Consider the following 18,128-nt stretch of genomic DNA (forward strand, 5'->3'; position numbering starts at 1 on the left):
AGGTGGACTGCAATCCTTTCGCAGAAGCTTTAAACTCATTTAAAGTCCAACTGAAATGAGATGTTCTTATTTAAACGGGGATAGCAGGTCCATTTCATGTGTAATACTTGATCATTTCGCGATATTGCCATATTTTTGTTGAAAGGATATAGTAGACAACATCGAGGATAAAGTTCTCAACTTTTTGCCGCTAATAAAAAAGCCTTGCCTGTACCGGAAGTAGCAGACGATGTGCGCGTGACGTCACTGGTTGTAGAGCTCCTCACATCCTCACATTGTTTACAATCATGGCCACCAGCAGCTAGAGCGATTCAGACCAAGAAAGCGACAATTTCCCCATTAATTTGAGCGAGGATGAAAGATTCGTGGATAAGGATAGTGAGAGTGAAGGACTAGAAGAAAAGAAAAAGACGAGGGCAGTGGGAGCGATTCAGATGTTATTAGACACATTTAATAGGACACTTTCCATCCTAAAGATCTAAAAAAATGTTTGGCCCAGATTGAAAAGCTTAACGGGCCGCATGTGGCCCCCGGGCCATAATTTGTCCAGGTCTTGTCCAACACAGTAGTAGCCCAGGTGCAGCTTTGGAAGCAGTTTGCACCTTATGTTATTTGTAAGAACAGCATTCATGACTCTTTGACAAAAAAAAACAAAAAACAAAATGATCCCCAACTTGGCTCGATACACTCATCAAGTGCGCAGGGCTGATCCTGGACCAGAGTCAGATATTCCCTAGGGGACAAAACGATGCAATGAATCCATTAATCAGACAAAAGGCCAAATCAGTCCAATCGTCCTGTTTCCCTAAAACGTTTTGGGTGCTTACCGTTATGTTGTCTCCTCCGAATCCTGTACAGAATGATGGCGAAGGCAACGAGGATAATCAGCGCAACCACGCTTGCGGCCACAGCAGCAGAGAAGCTCCGGGGCGAACCTGGATCTAAATCTGAACATCAAGAAAAAGAGTCAGAGGGTTACACCAGTGGTCCCCAAACTACGGCCCGTGGGAAGTCCCAAGTTAAATTGTTTTATTTTTTTTAGTAAATTTATTATTTTCATTCTGTCCTCTCTAATTCATTTCCTTCTGCTTGTTACTCTCTGTGTCACTTAGCCGCTGAGGCAATTCATATTGTTTAAAAATGCATTTCCCCATTGATAATGTGACATCATTGCGTTCAGAATATATAATATACAGTGGGGCAAAAAAGTATTTAGTCAGCCACCGATTGTGCAAGTTCTCCCACTTAAAATGATGACAGAGGTCTGTAATTTTCATCATAGGTACACTTCAACTGTGAGAGACAGAATGTGACAAAAAAATCCAGGAATTCACATTGTAGGAATTTTAAAGAATTTATTTGTAAATTATGGTGGAAAATAAGTATTTGGTCAACCATTCAAAGCTCTCACTGATGGAAGGAGGTTTTGGCTCAAAATCTCACGATACATGGCCCCATTCATTCTTTCCTTAACACGGATCAATCGTCCTGTCCCCTTAGCAGAAAAACAGCCCCAAAGCATTATGTTTCCACCTCCATGCTTCACAGTAGGTCTGGTGTTCTTGGGATGCTACTCAGTATTCTTCTTCCTCCAAACACGACGAGTTGAGTTTATACCAAAATGGATAAATGGATGATACAGGAGAGGATTGGGAGAATGTCATGTGGTCCGATGAAACCAAAATAGAACTTTTTGGTATAAACTCAACTCGTCGTGTTTGGAGGAAGAAGAATACTGAGTTGCATCCCAAGAACACCACACCTACTGTGAAGCATGGGGGTGGAAACATCATGCTTTGGGGCTGTTTTTCTGCTAAGGGGACAGGACGATTGATCCGTGTTAAGGAAAGAATGAATGGGGCCATGTATCGTGAAATTTTGAGCCAAAACCTCCTTCCATCAGTGAGAGCTTTGAATCGTTGACCAAATACTTATTTTCCACCATAATTTACAAATAAATTCTTTAAAATTGCGACAATGTGAATTCCTGTATTTTTTTCTCCACATTCTGTCTCTCACAGTTGAAGTGTACCTATGATGAAAATTACAGACGTCTGTCATCATTTTAAGTGGGAGAACTTGCACAATCGGTGGCTGACTAAATACTTTTTTGCCCCACTGTATATATATATATATATACATATATATGTATATATATATATATATATATATATATATATATATATACACACACACACAACACAACAATAACCTCGACTATATATATATATATATATATATATATATATATATATATATATATATATATATATATACATATATATATATATATATATATATCTGTTATACATTACTCAATACTGGGGTAGAGCGGAATATACGTTAGGTCAGGAAAAAAACACAGAGACTATTTCATCCTTACAAGCCTGTTTTGCAGGTTTCCCTTTTTTTCAGGGGATTTTATTATATATTTTATTATAAAATCCCCTGTTTCGCAGGTTTCCCTGCTTGTCAGAGCATTTTATTATTTATGCATCTATTTTCTACCGCTTATCCCTTTTGTGGTCACGGGGGTTGCTGGAGCTTATGTTATTATAAAATTCCCTGAAGAGCAGGGAAACCTGCGAAACAGGCTTGTAGGGATGAAATAGCCTCTGTGTTATTTCTTGACCTGATATATATTTTACAGCCCGGCCCTCGTCTAAATTTTTTTCAACCCAATGTGACCTCCGAGTCAAAAAGTATGGGGACTCCTGGGTTACACCTTGGACCCCTGGACCATAGACACTCACAGTTGGTCATGATCACGGCTTTGTCCAGCTTCGTGACCATGGCGTCGTCGGCGCCATCGAGCTTGAAAACGCACTCGTACTCCTCCCACTCTCCGTCCGGGACGGATGAGACGTTCAGGGTCACACTCTTCTGGAAGGTTCCGTCGGGGTTGTAGAGCGTCTCCCAGGGTTCCACTAGCTTTTGCTGGACTTCCTTGCCGGCTCTCCTCCAGAACATCTCGGCTCCCTTAGGGTAAAATCCTGTGGCGTGGCAGGTGACTGGCGACGACGGCGTCTTCTGGAGGAGCGACACTTTTGGGAGCACTGCGGGGGATACGTGATGAATATTGATTATGATTGGTCACAGTTACAGATGGCCGATAAATGCTTTAAAATGTAATATCGGAAATTATCGGTATTGGTTTCAAAAAGTAAAATGTATGACTTTTTAAAACGTGGCAGAAGTACAGAGCGCCAATCAACCTTAAAGGCACTGCCTTTGCGTGCCGGTCCAATCACATAATATCTATGGCTTTTCACACACACACAAGTGAATGCAATGCATACTTGGTCAACAGTCATACAGGTCACACTGAGGGTGGCCGTATAAACAATTTTAACACTGTTACAAATATGCGCCACACTGTGAACCCACAACAAACAAGAAGGACAAACACATTTCGGGAGAATATCCGCACCGTAACACAACATAAACACAACAGAACAGTGTGGAGAGGCGTGGCCAGCAGTCCGACAGCGAGGCAGGGCACGCTGTAACCCAGCCCAAGATGGCGGCGAGGAGGCGTGGCCGGCAGTTCGACAGTGAGGCAGGGCACGCCGTAGCCCGGCCCAGGATGGCGGCGAGGAGGCGTGGCCGGCAGTTCGACAGTGAGGCAGGGAATGCCGTAGCCCTGCCCAAGATGGCGGCGAGGAGGCGTGGCCGGCAGTCCGACAGCGAGGCAGGGCATGCCGGAGCCCGGCCCAAGATGGCGGCGAGAAAGCGTGGACGGCGAGAAGGCGTGGACGGCGAGCGAGTGGCAAGGCGAACGAACGGTGAGGCGGGGCACAATCAAGATCAGGTGCATGGATCGCACACCTGGGGACAATTGAGTAATCCTCTCGCACTGTATAAAAGGGCGACGGCCGTAAACGTCAAGGAGAGAGGAGGAGAGATGAGAAGGAGCCAGAGGGAAGCTGACGCTGAGCGAGAGAGATAGAGCGCGAGAGAGATAGAGCGCGAGAGAGGCGACGACGCCCTAAGCAGAAAGGCAAGCGGAAGAGCGAGCGGCAGACGGAGCAGCTGAAAAGCAGTCTTTGTTGAAAAATAAAGAAACGTGCCGCCGCTATGTCCTTCCTTGACGGTCCTTGGAACCAGCACGACGGCTTGAGAAGTCTGTCACAAACAGATACCCAGAATCCCTTGCAGCACGAACTCTTCCGGGATGCTATACTATGTTCTGCTCAACCACTAATGGTAACATAAACTCGTCAGTAGTGTTCTTGTTTTTTTTTTTTTTTTGGCAATTTGCAAACAGACCCTCACAAGTTAAAAACATGACCTCTGAAGCAATAATTTTAATTTGAAAATAGATAGGTTGATTGGCAACACTAAATTGGCCCTAGAGTGTGAAAGTTGTCTGTCTTTCTGTGTTGGCCCTGCGATGAGGTGGCGACTTGTCCAGGCTGTACCCCGCCTTCCGCCCGATTGTAGCTGAGATAGGCGCCAGCGCACCCCGCGACCCCGAAAGGGAATAAGCGGTAAAAAATGGATGGATGGATGGAATTAGGGAATTTATGCTTTTTCCACTAGCACCGTGTGTTATTTTACAAAGTTGTGAATGTGAGTGTGAATGTTGTCTGTCAATCTGTGTTGGCCCTGTGATGAGGCGCCGACTTGTCCAGGGTGTACCCCGCCTTCCGCCCGAATGCAGCTGAGATAGGCTGAGATGGATGGATGGGCTTTTAATTTGAAGGCCTGATCCTACAGGATATGTGAAGATTATGTTGCCCAAGTATCAACAAGTACCGGACATTTTATTAGTATACTTTTTTAAATAAAGTAAAAAAATATGGGGAAAATACTGGAAACTATACTGAAATAAAAAAAGCAAAATTAGGGAGTTTTCAGGAGAAATTAGAAATTCTGACAACGCTTTTTCCGAAGAGCGTGGTTCTAGACTTCCTCTGATACAGTTTCCTTTCCCCTCGGGGATTAATAAAGTACTTCTGATTCGGATTCTGATTGAGACCGGGGTTCTTAACCGTTGTGACACAACTTTTCCACTACAGAGGGGCCCGAGCCACACTCAAATATTAACACGAAATCAAAAATCTTACTGTTACGTTCAATCATATTTAATAATTATACAAATTTATGGGGCTGTTAAGCTCTGTTGGTAGAGCAGCCTTGCCAGCCACTTGAGGGTTCCAGGTTCGATCCCGTCCTCTGCTATCCTAGTCACTGCCATTGTGTCCTTGGGCAAGACACTTTACCCACCTGCTCCCAGTGCCACCCACACTGGTTTAAATGTAACTTAGATACTGGGTTTCACTATGTAAAGTGCTTTGAGTCACTAGAGAAAATCGCTATATAAATATAATTCACAATTTAACACATACACCTTAAGCTTATGTCAGGGCTGATTAGAAAAATAAGTACAAAAAAAAAAACGTTTCCATACTATTATGCTTTGCTAAAATAAATTAAGTTAGTTTATTAATGAACACCTTTGTTTACTAAACTGTCAAAAAATTTAAGTGAAAATTTAAAAAACAGCTTCACCATTTTAGTCTTAATGTTTGCGCTAAAGAAACATATCCACGACTTTATCTCCAGACTTCTTCTGTATGTTTGCTATTGTCATTACTGCCACGTGTGGTGGGAAAGTGTATTACTACGGAGTACCCAGAAAACATATTTTTAGCGGCTGTCACGCCAAATTTCTTCCCTCTTCAAAAACCTTCCCCCACATTTACTTCCGGGGTCATGATTTATACAGATGTTTTGTTAACGCTATATTATAAAAATATAACGCTATATTATAAAAATACAGACGTTTTGTTAACGCTATATTATAAAAAAAAATTAAAAAATTTAAAAAACAATTTACAAACACAAGCTATGGGATGACGTAAGAGGAAACGTGACCCCGGACGTAAATGTGTCATCTCATAGCTTCTGTTTGTAAATTGTTTTTTGATTTTTTTTTTTATAATATAGCGTTAACAAAACGTCTGTATTTTTATAATATAGCGTAATATTTTTATAATATAGCGTTAACAAAATGTCTGTATTAATCATGACCCCGGAAGTAAATGGGGGGGAAGGTTTTTGTAGAGGGGAGGAAATTTGGCGTGATACGGCCAGAGGTGGGTAGTAAAGCGCTACATTTACTCCGGTACATTTACTTGAGTAACTTTTGGGATAAATTATACTTCTACATGTAGTTTTTATGCAACATACTTTTACTTTTACTTGAGTATATTTATATAGAAGAAACGCTACTTTTACTCCGTTCCATTTATCTACATTCAGCTCGCTACTCGCTACTTTTTTTTATCGATCTTTTAATGTTTGTTTTGGTTTATGACAGAGCTTCAAAGTAGGATCTACGCATGTCTGCGTTTCACCAATCACATTTAGTCACCGGTGACGTTGGACCAATCAAACAGAGCCAGGCGGTCACATGACCCGTCCTAAACAAGTTGAACAACTTATTGGGGTGTTACCATTTAGTGATCAATTGTACGGAATATGTACTGTACTGTGCAATCTACTAATAAAAGTTTCAATCAATCAATCAAAAGTGTAAAGGAAAAAAGACACTTTTTATTTCAACCGTACTTCCCGTCAAAAGCTTAAAGACTGATCGCACAGATCCTGTTTTCACAATAAATGTGCTGCTCCATTGCGCCTACGCTAACAAAATAAGAGTCTTCGAAAGCCAGCGCAAACAGGCTAGCAAGCTATGGAGTTTGCCGCCAATGTATTTCTTGTAAAGTGTATAAAAACGAATATGGAAGCTGGACAAATAAGATGCCAAAAACCAACGACTTTCATGTGGTATTAGACAGAATAGAGGAACTTTTTTTCTCATCCATTTGAAAACGGGGACGTCATCAGCCCTTTACTGTCTGATTCCAATCAATGCAAGTCATCAGAATCAGGTAATACACCAACTTATATTCTTGTCTTCATGAAAGATAGGAATCTATATGTTAAACATGCATGTATATTCATTAAAACACCTTTAACATGTCAACAAAAACGGCAAAATAAATAAATATAAATTATATACTGTTTATATAAATGTATATATATGATATGTGTGTGTATGTACATGTATATATGAGGTAGATCACCTCGACTTGGTCATTTATTAAGTAATTGATTAACGTTGAAAAACTTATTGGGGTGTTACCATTTAGTGGTCAATTGTATGGAATATGTACTGTACTGTGCAATCTACTAATACAAGTTTCAATCAATCAATCAATCAATCAAATCAATGAATGCCTACTGAGCCTATGGTGCTCTTAAGTTATTGTGGCTCAATGTGCCATTTTTTATTTTATTTTAATTTACTATTATCTAATATATATATTATTGTTTTAGTTGCTTAAGAGATATTCCTGGCTCTGAATTTGCTCATTGCTATTTTTATGTTTTTGTGCATTATTTGTTGCCGTAATCAGGTTACTCATCAGTTACTCAGTACTTAAGTAGTTTTTTCACAACATACTTTTTACTTTTACTCAAGTAAATATTTGGGTGACTACTCCTTACTTTTACTTGAGTAATAAATCTCTAAAGTAACAGTACTCTTACTTGAGAACAATTTCTGGCTACTCTACCCACCTCTGGACACGGCCCTCACCGTCTGTTGTGAATAGGGACTGTCATTTAAAAAAATTGATTGATTGATACTTTTATTAGTAGATTGCACAGTTCAGTACATATTCCGTACAATTGACCACTAAATGGTAACACCCCAATAAATTTTTCAACTTGTTTAAGTCGGGGTCCACGATAATCAATTCATGTCATGACTTGACAGTTTTCAGCACAAACGCATGCAATTTTTTCCACACATTTTAATTTTCAACAACACTGTTGTGCCGACCAAATTTCCAAATTCCAAGCGGCTGTTTTGAGGCATGTTCAAAAAAAATAATGCACTTTTTGACTTCAATAATAAATATACCGGTGCCATGTTGGCATTTTTTTCCATAACTTTGTCACACCGCGGTGAGGGATGTCTTGTTTTGGGTTTTTATGTCTCATGGTTTTAATCAGAAAAGTAACTCTCCTCTCGTTTCAGGTCACTTGCCCTTCCTTTTGTGTCATCAGTCTGACGTCATCCTTGTTCTCTGATTGTTTCCAGCTGTTCCCTATTACCTTCATGTGTTTTATAAGCTCACTCCTTCCTTCGTTCTGTGCCAGATTGTCTCGTTTATCCGTGCTCTCTAGCGTCCATGTCTTTGTCCATGCCTTGCCTTGTCTTGTGCTTATGTCCCTTGATCCTGAACCCCTTTATGAATATTTTGAGTTTTCCTTTCTTCCTCCTCAGCAGAGTGATTTTGATTATTTAGTTATTCAGCCGCAGTGGTAAGTTTCAGTTAAAATTTTTTCATTCATTCCTCAACTTTTTGAGTGACTATTTTTGTTAAAAACTTTATTAGATTAGGTAGTGTAGAAATTTTCATAGATGTTGTTTTGGTCCTCCTGTTGGAGCGTTTTTTGTTAAATACTGTTTATAGCATATACAAAGTCAATTATAGTTCGTCTTTACTTGGGGGCGGTTTAGCTCGGTTGGTAGAGCAGCTGTGCCAGCAACTTGAGGGTTGCAGGTTCGATTCCCACTTCCGCCATCCTAGTTACTGCCGTTGTGTCATTGGGCAAGACACTTTACCCACCTGCTCCCAGTGCCACCCACACTGGTTTGAATGTAACTTAGACATTGGGTTTCACTATGTAAAGCACTTTGAGTCACAAGAGAAAAAGCGCTATATAATTCACTTCACTTTTGTGTTTTCCTCCGTTCGGAGTGATTTTCGGTTGTTCCTTCATTTTCTGGAACCTTTTCGCCGAGTAGTTTTTTTTTTGTGATCATAGATAGTTATTTCTTGACTTTGGAGGTAAAAGGAAGTTGTCAAAATAAAAGCCTGTCTAAAGTCCCAACTCTGCATCTGAGTCCAATCCTTTTATCAAAGCGTGACAAACTTGAGTTGATTTATTTTGAAAAACCTTGCTACATTGTTTAATGCATCCAGCATTCGGCATAAAAATGTGTTAATTCCGCGACTGTATATACCGGTTGATAACGGTATCAGTAACTAACAGTTGGAAAATATCGGATATCAGAAAAAAAAAGCCATTATCGGACATTTCTAGTCACAGTGGATTAATATGACCGGGGTCATCTCACCTTTTCTTTGCAGGAAGTCCCCCCCGTGGCGCATGTATTTCTCCAGTAACCGAGGACATTCGTTCAAGTAGAAGTGCTTCATGAACGTTATTGTGACCTTCTCATCGTCCCATTTCTCCTTGCTGCTGAGAGCCTCCTTTCTCTCGGCCACCCAACTCTCCGTCTCCAGGTCCAACCTTATGAAGTCCTCCCCGTTGTAGCCGTAGCGATTAAACCCGGTGACCTCTCCGGTGTGGTAGTCCACCTCACAGCCGCTCACCCGTTGCAGAATATGGACCCCTGAGAAGACGCGGGATACCTGTTTAGCGTTTGATCACATCTTGCAGCCCATATTGGTGGAGTTTTGACATGAGGATATCATTGTCAACTGGATCGAACACTTTTGACAGACACCAATAGCTAACATATAGACTGTGCGAACCCATAACCTGCATTGAATTGTGATTGCCTTCTTCTTTTGCAAACCCCGTTTCCATATGAGTTGGGAAATTGTGTTAGATGTAAATATAAACGGAATACAATGATTTGCAAATCCTTTTCAACCCATATTCAGTTGAATATGCTACAAAGACAACATATTTGATGTTCAAACTCATAAACTTTTTTTTTTTTGGCAAATAATAATTAACTTTAGAATTTGATGCCGGCAACACGTGACAAAGTAGTTGGGAAGGTGGCAAAAAATACTGATAAAGTTGATGAAGGCTCATCAAACACTTATTTGGAACATCCCACAGGTGTGCAGGTTAATTGGGAACAGGTGGGTGCCATGATTGGGTATAAAAACAGCTCGCCAAAAAATGCTCAGTCTTTCACAAGAAAGGATGGGGCGAGGTACACCTCTTTGTCCACAACTGCGTGAGCAAATAATCAAACAGTTTAAGAAAAACGTTTCTCAGAAGCAATTGCAAGAAATTTAGGGATTTCAACATCTACAGTCCATGATATCTTCTAAAGGTTGAGAGAATCTGGAGAAATCACTCCACGTAAGCGGCATGGCCGGAAACCAACTTTGAATGACCGTGACCTTCCATCCCTGACGGCACTGTATCAAAAACCGACATCAATCTCTAAAGGATATCACCACATGGGCTCAGGAACACTTCAGAAAACCACTGTCCCGAAATACAGTTGGTCGCTACATCTGTAAGTACAAGTTAAAGCTCTACTATGCAAAGCGAAAGCCATTTATCAACAACATCCAGAAACGCCGCCGGCTTCTCTGGGGCCCGAGATCATCTAAGATGGGCTGATGCAAAGTGAAAAAGTGTTCTGTGGTCTGACGAGTCCACGTTTCAAATTGTTTTTGGATATATTCGACATCGTGTCATCCGGACCAAAGGGTAAGCGAACCATCCAGACTGTTATTGACACAAAGTTCAAAAGCCAGCATCTGTGATGGTATGGGGGTGCATTAGTGCCCAAGGCATGGGGAACTTACACATCTGTGAAGACACCATTAATGCTGAAAGGTACATACAGGTTTTGGAACAACATATGCTGCCATCTTTTTCATGGACACCCCTGCTTATTTCAGCAAGACAATGCCAAGCCCCATTCAGCATGTGTTACAACAGCGTGGCTTCGTGAAAAAAGAGTGCGCTTACTTTCCTGGCCCGTCTGCAGTCCAGACTTGCCTCCCATCGAAAATGTGTGGCGCATTATGAAGCGTAAAATACGACAGCAGAGACCCCGGACTGTTGAACGACTGAAGCTCTACATAAAACAAGAATGGGAAAGAATTCAACTTTCAAAGCTTCAACAATTAGTTTATTCAGTTCCCAAACGTTTATTGAGTGTTGTTAAAAGAAAAGGTGATGTAACACAGTGGTGAACATGCCCTTTCCGAACTACTTTGGCACGTGTTGCAGCCATGAAACTCTAGGATAATTATTATTTGCAAAAAAATAATAATAAAGTTTACTAGTTTGAACATCAAATATTTTGTCTTTGCAGTGCATGCAATTGAATATGGGTTGAAAAGGATTTGCAAATCATTGTATTCCGTTTATATTTACATTTAACACAATTTCCCAACTCATATGGAAACGGGGTCTGTATGAACGATAAAACACTGAATATTGACAACATATGAACGTCACACCCCTTCTCGATCAACATATTTTACAATCAAGCGAAAACGCAATAAACACAGTGAAATAGGTGAAGGGTAAGAAATAAACCCACCTACAATCTGATACATCTGATATATCGCTAAGCTTTAGAACTTTGTTGTGAAAATCTCCTTTCGCATGTGTCCCTGACACCCGCATTTCAGGCTGGCCGCTCCGGAAACCCTCTGTGGAAACGCTCCCCGTCCATACTACTCTGTGCCTCGTCTGAGCTGCTGTGACTTACATTACCATAGTAACTAGTATATCATGCAAAAGTGCAGATTCCAACCATTGAAATACTTTCTATAGTTCAAGACTTACGGTCATTTAAAAAAATATGTCACTGTACATCATAATGGCGGCTAAAATGTCGATCCTAGAGATCTAAAAAAAAATTATTTGGGAACGTCCGGCGGGCCAGATTGAAAATCTTAATTTGCCCAGGTCTGGTTTAAGGGGTTAAAGGACTTAGTGTAGACATGTCCTAAGTTTTGACCTGATCTCAGAGGCCAGAATGGTGGTTTTGGAATAGCCCTGCATGGTCAGTGACTGCACAGAAGCGTAGGTTCAAGGGTAAATTATACGCTACCTCCCGACTGGTTAAAAAGGCCCTTCAGGTTGAAAATGTCAGCGTTGAAGTCTTGCTGGTGGTGCAGGCACTGCGCGGCGTACCACTTCAGGTGCTGCGGCTCCTCCTCCAAGTACGACATGACCCAGTCCTGCTTGGCCTCTGCTTTCCTGATGTTGCTGTCGTAGTAGCCCACCTCCATGTCGTTCAGCATGACCACGCCCACAAACTCGGGCAGGTGGGGCGCTCCAGAGGTGGCGATCAGGAAAAAACTGAGGGAGACCTTTTCTGCTTGGTCAAGAAGAGTGAGTGTCGATACGGACGAGTTAAACTGATCGCATACATTTGAAGTGCTGTCTTGGAAGAAATTGGATGTATTTTATACTGAACTGATCGCCTGTCAATCATAGTGGAGCCGAGTGTCCTGGGTTTGCATGTACTGAGTAACTATTTAATAAAATACTGTAATAAACGGGAGACATGAGAGCAGGTCCGGTCGCCACCACTTCTTTAATGATATCTCCACATCTTCTTCAACAACCTCCACTCATTGATCTCTTACGTCACTACGGCAACTCTGGAGGGAAAAAACTCCTCCTCCTTAACCTAACAATCTCCGGTAACTTGGGACACCCTGAACTGTTTGTTACATACAGTATTTAGTCAGCCACCGATTGTGCAAGTTCTCCCACTTAAAATGATGACAGAGGTCTGTAATTTTCATCATAGGTACACTTCAACTGTGAGAGACAGAATGTGAAAAAAAAAATCCAGGAATTCACATTGTAGGAATTTTAAAGAATTTATTTGTAAATTATGGTGGAAAATAAGTATTTGGTCAACGATTCAAAGCTCTCACTGATGGAAGGAGGTTTTGGCTCAAAATCTCACGATACATGGCCCCATTCATTCTTTCCTTAACACGGATCAATCGTCCTGTCCCCTTAGCAGAAAAACAGCCCCAAAGCATGATGTTTCCACCCCCATGCTTCACAGTAGGTGTGGTGTTCTTGGGATGCAACTCAGTATTCTTCTTCCTCCAAACACGCCGAGTTGAGTTTATACCAAAAAGTTCTATTTTGGTTTCATCTGACCACATGACATTCTCCCAAACCTCTGCTGTATCAACCATGTATCCATTTTGGTATAAACTCAACTCGTCGTGTTTGGAGGGAGAAGAATACTGAGTTGCATCCCAAGAACACCATACCCACTGTGAAGCATGGGGGTGGAAACATCATGCTTTGGGGCTGTTTTTCTGTTAAGGGGACAGGACGATTGATCCGTGTTGAGGAAAGAATGAATGGGGCCATGTAGCGTGAAATTTTGAGCCAAAACCTCCTTCCATCAGTGACAGCTTTGAATGGTTGAACAAATACTTATTTTCCACCATCATTTACAAATAAATTCTTTAAAATTCCTACAATGTGAATTCCTGGATTTTTTTTCACATTCTGTCTCTCACAGTTTAGCGGTTTAGCTCGGTTGGTAGAGTGGCCGTGCCAGCAACTTGAGGGTTGCAGGTTCGATTCCCACTTCCGCCATCCTAGTCACTGCCGTTGTGTCCTTGGGCAAGACACTTTACCCACCTGCTCCCAGTGCCACCCACACTGGTTTGAATGTAACTTAGATATTGGGTTTCACTATGTAAAGCGCTTTGAGTCACTAGAGAAAAGGCGCTATATAAATATAAATCACTTCACACTTCACACAGTTGAAGTGTACCTATGATGAAAATTACAGACCTCTGTCATCATTTTAAATGGGAGAACTTGCACAATCGGTGGCTGACTAAATACTTTTTTGCACCACTGTACGTCCCCCCTCTATTAGAAACGTCCCTGTTTCATTACAGACAAAATAGGTAAACAATCTTTTAACTGATCAACAGTTTTGCATAGGCTAGAACACTGGCCCCTCAAAACATGCAAAGATCTACCAGATGCGAAGGAGGTCGCACCACTCGCCCCCTGCGAGATAGTCCGATTATGACGCTCCACCATGCCATCAGACTTGGGGTTATAGGCAGTGGTGTGTCTTTTTAATTTTTCATTTTAATTCAAGCAACTGACAGAGTCTCTGGATGACTTCCGCTTCGAACTGGCGACCCTGGTCGCTATGCAGGATTTCAGGGACACCATGCACCAAAACGTAGTCCTCAAACAGGCAGCGAGTGACAGTGTGAGCTGTTTGGTTGGGAAGTGCATACAGTCCATGGCCACCCTCTGGAAGGGGTTACAGTCACAACCCTAGGACACCCTCCCACCCCCATTGGACTTATGGGCAACTCCAGAATGTCCATGGCCACTCCCCGGAGGGGGCGACAAACCTGGGAACCCCCCCATGAGACTAATGGGCAACTCGAGAATGTCCATGGCCACTCCCTGGAGTGGGCGACTAACCTGGGAACTCCCATGGGACTTATGGGCAATTCCAGAATGTCCATGGTCATCCTCTAGAAGGTGGCGACAAATCTGGGCCCCTCCCCCAATGGGACTTATGGCCAACTCAAGAATGTCCACGGCTACCCTCTGGAAGGTGGCGACAAATCTAGGCCTCCCACCCCCATGGGACTTATGGATAACTCCAGAATGTCCATGGTTACTCCCTGGAGGGGGAGACTAACCTGGGAACCCCTCATGGGACTTATGGGCAATTCCAGAATGTTCATGGCCACCCTCTGGAGGGGCTAACTAACCTGGGAACCCCTCATGGGACTTATGGGCATTTCCAGAATGTTCATGGCCACCCTCTGGAGGGGAAACTAACCTGGGAACCCCTCATGGGACTTATGGGCAATTCCAGAAGGTCCATGTCCACCCTCTAGAAGGGGGCGACAAATCTGGGACCCACCCAAAGGACTTATGGGCAACTCCAGAATATCCATGGTCATCCTCTGGAAGGTGGCGACAAATCTGGGCCCCTCCCCCAATGGGACTTATGGCCAACTCAAGAATGTCCACGGCTACCCTCTGGAAGGTGGCGACAAATCTAGGCCTCCCACCCCCATGGGACTTATGGATAACTCCAGAATGTCCATGGTTACTCCCTGGAGGGGGAGACTAACCTGGGAACCCCTCATGGGACTTATGGGCAATTCCAGAATGTTCATGGCCACCCTCTGGAGGGGCTAACTAACCTGGGAACCCCTCATGGGACTTATGGGCATTTCCAGAATGTTCATGGCCACCCTCTGGAGGGGAAACTAACCTGGGAACCCCTCATGGGACTTATGGGCAATTCCAGAAGGTCCATGTCCACCCTCTAGAAGGGGGCGACAAATCTGGGACCCACCCAAAGGACTTATGGGCAACTCCAGAATATCCATGGTCATCCTCTGGAAGGTGGCGACAAATCTGGGCCCCTCCCCCAATGGGACTTATGGCCAACTCAAGAATGTCCACGGCTACCCTCTGGAAGGTGGCGACAAATCTAGGCCTCCCACCCCCATGGGACTTATGGATAACTCCAGAATGTCCATGGTTACTCCCTGGAGGGGGAGACTAACCTGGGAACCCCTCATGGGACTTATGGGCAATTCCAGAATGTTCATGGCCACCCTCTGGAGGGGCTAACTAACCTGGGAACCCCTCATGGGACTTATGGGCCTTTCCAGAATGTTCATGGCCACCCTCTGGAGGGGAAACTAACCTGGGAACCCCTCATGGGACTTATGGGCAATTCCAGAATGTCCATGTCCACCCTCTAGAAGGGGGCGACAAATCTGGGACCCACCCAAAGGACTTATGGGCAACTCCAGAATGTCCATGGTCACCTTTTGGAAGGGGGAAACAAATCTGTGACCACCCCCATGGGACTTATGGGCAACTCCAGAATGTCCATGGCCACTCCCTGAAGGGGACGACTAACCTGGGAACCTCCAATGGGACTTATGGGCAACTCCAGAATGTCTATGGCCACCCTTTGGAAGGGGGAGATTAACCTGGGACCACCCCCCATGGGATTTATGGGCAACTCCAGAATGTCCATGGCCACTCCCTGGAGGGGGAGATTAACCCTGGACCCCCCCCCCCCCATGGGATTTATGGGCAACTCCAGAATGTCCATGGCCACTCCCTCAAGGGGGCGACTAACCTGGGAACCTCCAATGGGACTTATGGGCAACTCCACAATGTCCATGGCCACCCTCTGGAGGGGGGAACTAACCTTGAACCCCCCATGGGACTTATGGGCAACTACACAATGTCCATGTCCACCCACTGGAAGGGACTTCTTTAATGTTATCTCCACATGTTCTTCAACAACCCACACTTATTGACCTCTTACGTCACAGCTCTACGGCAACTCTGAGGGACAAAACACCCCCTCCTAACCTAAAACTCCCCGGTAACTTGGGACACCCTGAACTTTTTGTTACAATAGGACATATTTAATTTATTTCGACTTAGCTATACGACCCTCCAGTACAAATCTGTCGACTTGCAACAGCAGCACGTTGTAACGAAGTGAAAGTGAAAGTAAAAGTTGGCGATGTTTTAAAGTGAACAAATCCGTTTTATGTTCGATGAGATAAAAGTGTTGATAGCTTCAATTTACCTGAAAAGGTCTGGCTGCTCAGCAGGAGAATTAATGCCAACGGTATCATTTCAGTCTCTCACACGAAGGACGGATGACTTCAGGGCGGTTATGTGGGGCCAATCCAAGTGTTGGGTATATCGACACCCGGTATCAGACTGATACGGCGTAATAAATCAATATCGGGAGGGAGGCTTGTGTAGCGGTTCTATTACAATGTTGGCATTGCTTTATTTCTATATTTTTGATGAAGTTTTTTTTGTTTATTTAGGAACAGCATTGGCTTTATTTTGCACATGATAAAAGGTCATATATATATATATATATATATATATATATATATATATATATATATATATATATATATATATATATATATATATATATATATATATATATATATATATATATATATATATATATATATAATTACATCATTGATTGTATACACTTTTAATTGGTCTCACAATGTTTTCCTAAAAAGTTTGTTCCATGTTTTATTCAAATTACAATCATGATAAAAAAAAAAAAAGGGGCAAATCCACTAAACCAGGGGTCACCAAGGCGGTGCCCGCGGGCACCAGGTAGCTCGTAAGTACCAGATTAGTAACCCGCTGGCCTGGTCTAAAAATATCTCAAATAGCAGCACTTATCAGTGAGCTGCCTCTATTTTTTTTAAATGTTATTTATTTACTAGCAAGCTGGTCTCGCTTTGCTCGACATTTTTAATTCTAAGAGGGACAAAACTCAAATAGAATTTGAAAATCCAAGAAAATATTTTAAAAATTTGATCTTCACTTGTTTCAATAAATTCATTTATTTTTTTACTTGGCTTCTTATAACTTTCAGAAAGACAATTTTAGAGAAAAAAATACAACCTTAAAAATGATTTGGGGATCTTTAAACACATATACCTTTTTGTCTTTTAAATTCCTTCCTCTTCTTTCCTGACAATTTAAATCTATGTTCAAGTAAAATTATTTTTTTTCATTGTAAAGAATAATAAATAAATTTTAATTGAATTGTTCATTTTAGCTTCTGTTTTTTTCGACAAAGAATATTTGTGAAATATTTCTTCAAACTTGTGATTAAAATTCAAAACTATTATTCTGTCAAATCCAGAAAATCTTTAGAATCAAATTTAAATCTTATTTCAAAGTCTTTTGAATTTATTTTAAAATTTTTGTTCTGGAAAATCTAGAAGAAATAATTATTTGTCTTTGTTAGAAATATAGCTTGGTCCAATTTGTTATATATTCTAACAAAGTGCAGATTGGGTTTTAACCTATTTAAAACATGTCATCAAAATTCTAAAATTAATCTTAATCAGGAAAAATTACTAATGATGTTCCATAAATCATTTTTTAAATTTTTGCAAAAAGATTCGAATTAGCTAGTTTTTCTCTTCTTTTTTTCGGTTGAATTTTGAATTTTAAAGAGTCGAAATTGAAGATAAACATGTTTCAAAATTTTGTTTTCATTTTTTCCCTGTTTTCACCTCTTTTAAACCGTTCAATTAAGTGTTTTTTTCATCATTTATTCTCTACAAAAAATCTTCCGTAAAAGGAAAAAAAAATGTACGACAGAATGACGGACAGAAATACCCATTTATATATACACCGTATTTCCTTGAATTGCCGCAGGGCATATAGTATGCGCCTGCCTTGAATTACTGCCGGGTCAAACTCCCTTCCCAAAATAATTAGCGCATGCTTAGTATTACCGCCTGGTCAAACTCGTGACGTCACGA

At 41.9% G+C, this 18,128-nt stretch overlaps 1 protein-coding gene across 2 annotated transcripts; it reads right to left on the bottom strand.

Moving 5' to 3' along the window:
* Positions 1–429: 429 nt before the first annotated feature.
* LOC133551042 (major histocompatibility complex class I-related gene protein-like) lies at positions 430–16,548 on the bottom strand. Of its 2 annotated transcripts, none has more exons than XM_061897325.1 (6): positions 16,400–16,548; positions 11,864–12,130; positions 9,161–9,439; positions 2,754–3,056; positions 828–947; positions 430–733 (listed from the first exon to the last, which is right to left on the bottom strand). In XM_061897325.1, the coding sequence occupies exons 1-6, from the start codon at positions 16,446–16,448 to the stop codon at positions 723–725; spliced, it is 1,029 nt and encodes a 342-aa protein (XP_061753309.1). In that variant the 5' UTR covers positions 16,449–16,548; the 3' UTR covers positions 430–722. The 2 variants fall into 2 exon arrangements, with proteins under 2 accessions (XP_061753309.1, XP_061753308.1); XM_061897324.1 differs by having other exon boundaries at positions 11,864–12,133; positions 16,400–16,526.
* Between the last annotated feature and the right edge of the window lie 1,580 nt (positions 16,549–18,128).

Source organism: Nerophis ophidion, linkage group LG04 (genome assembly GCF_033978795.1).
Source record: "Nerophis ophidion isolate RoL-2023_Sa linkage group LG04, RoL_Noph_v1.0, whole genome shotgun sequence".
Taxonomy (NCBI): Eukaryota; Metazoa; Chordata; class Actinopteri; order Syngnathiformes; family Syngnathidae; genus Nerophis; species Nerophis ophidion.

What these genes read in the sequence shown, in the direction of transcription:
- LOC133551042 (XM_061897324.1), bottom strand. Translation starts at nt 16,448, where the DNA reads ATGATACCGTTGGCATTAATTCTCCTGCTGAGCAGCCAGACCTTTTCA. An exon ending in GGACTTCCTGCAAAGAAAAG is followed by an intron (nt 3,057 to 9,160) that starts GTGAGATGACCC and finishes TATCCCCCGCAG; the next exon opens with TGCTCCCAAAAGTGTCGCTC. An exon ending in AGCCGTGATCATGACCAACT is followed by an intron (nt 948 to 2,753) that starts GTGAGTGTCTAT and finishes CTTGATGTTCAG; the next exon opens with ATTTAGATCCAGGTTCGCCC.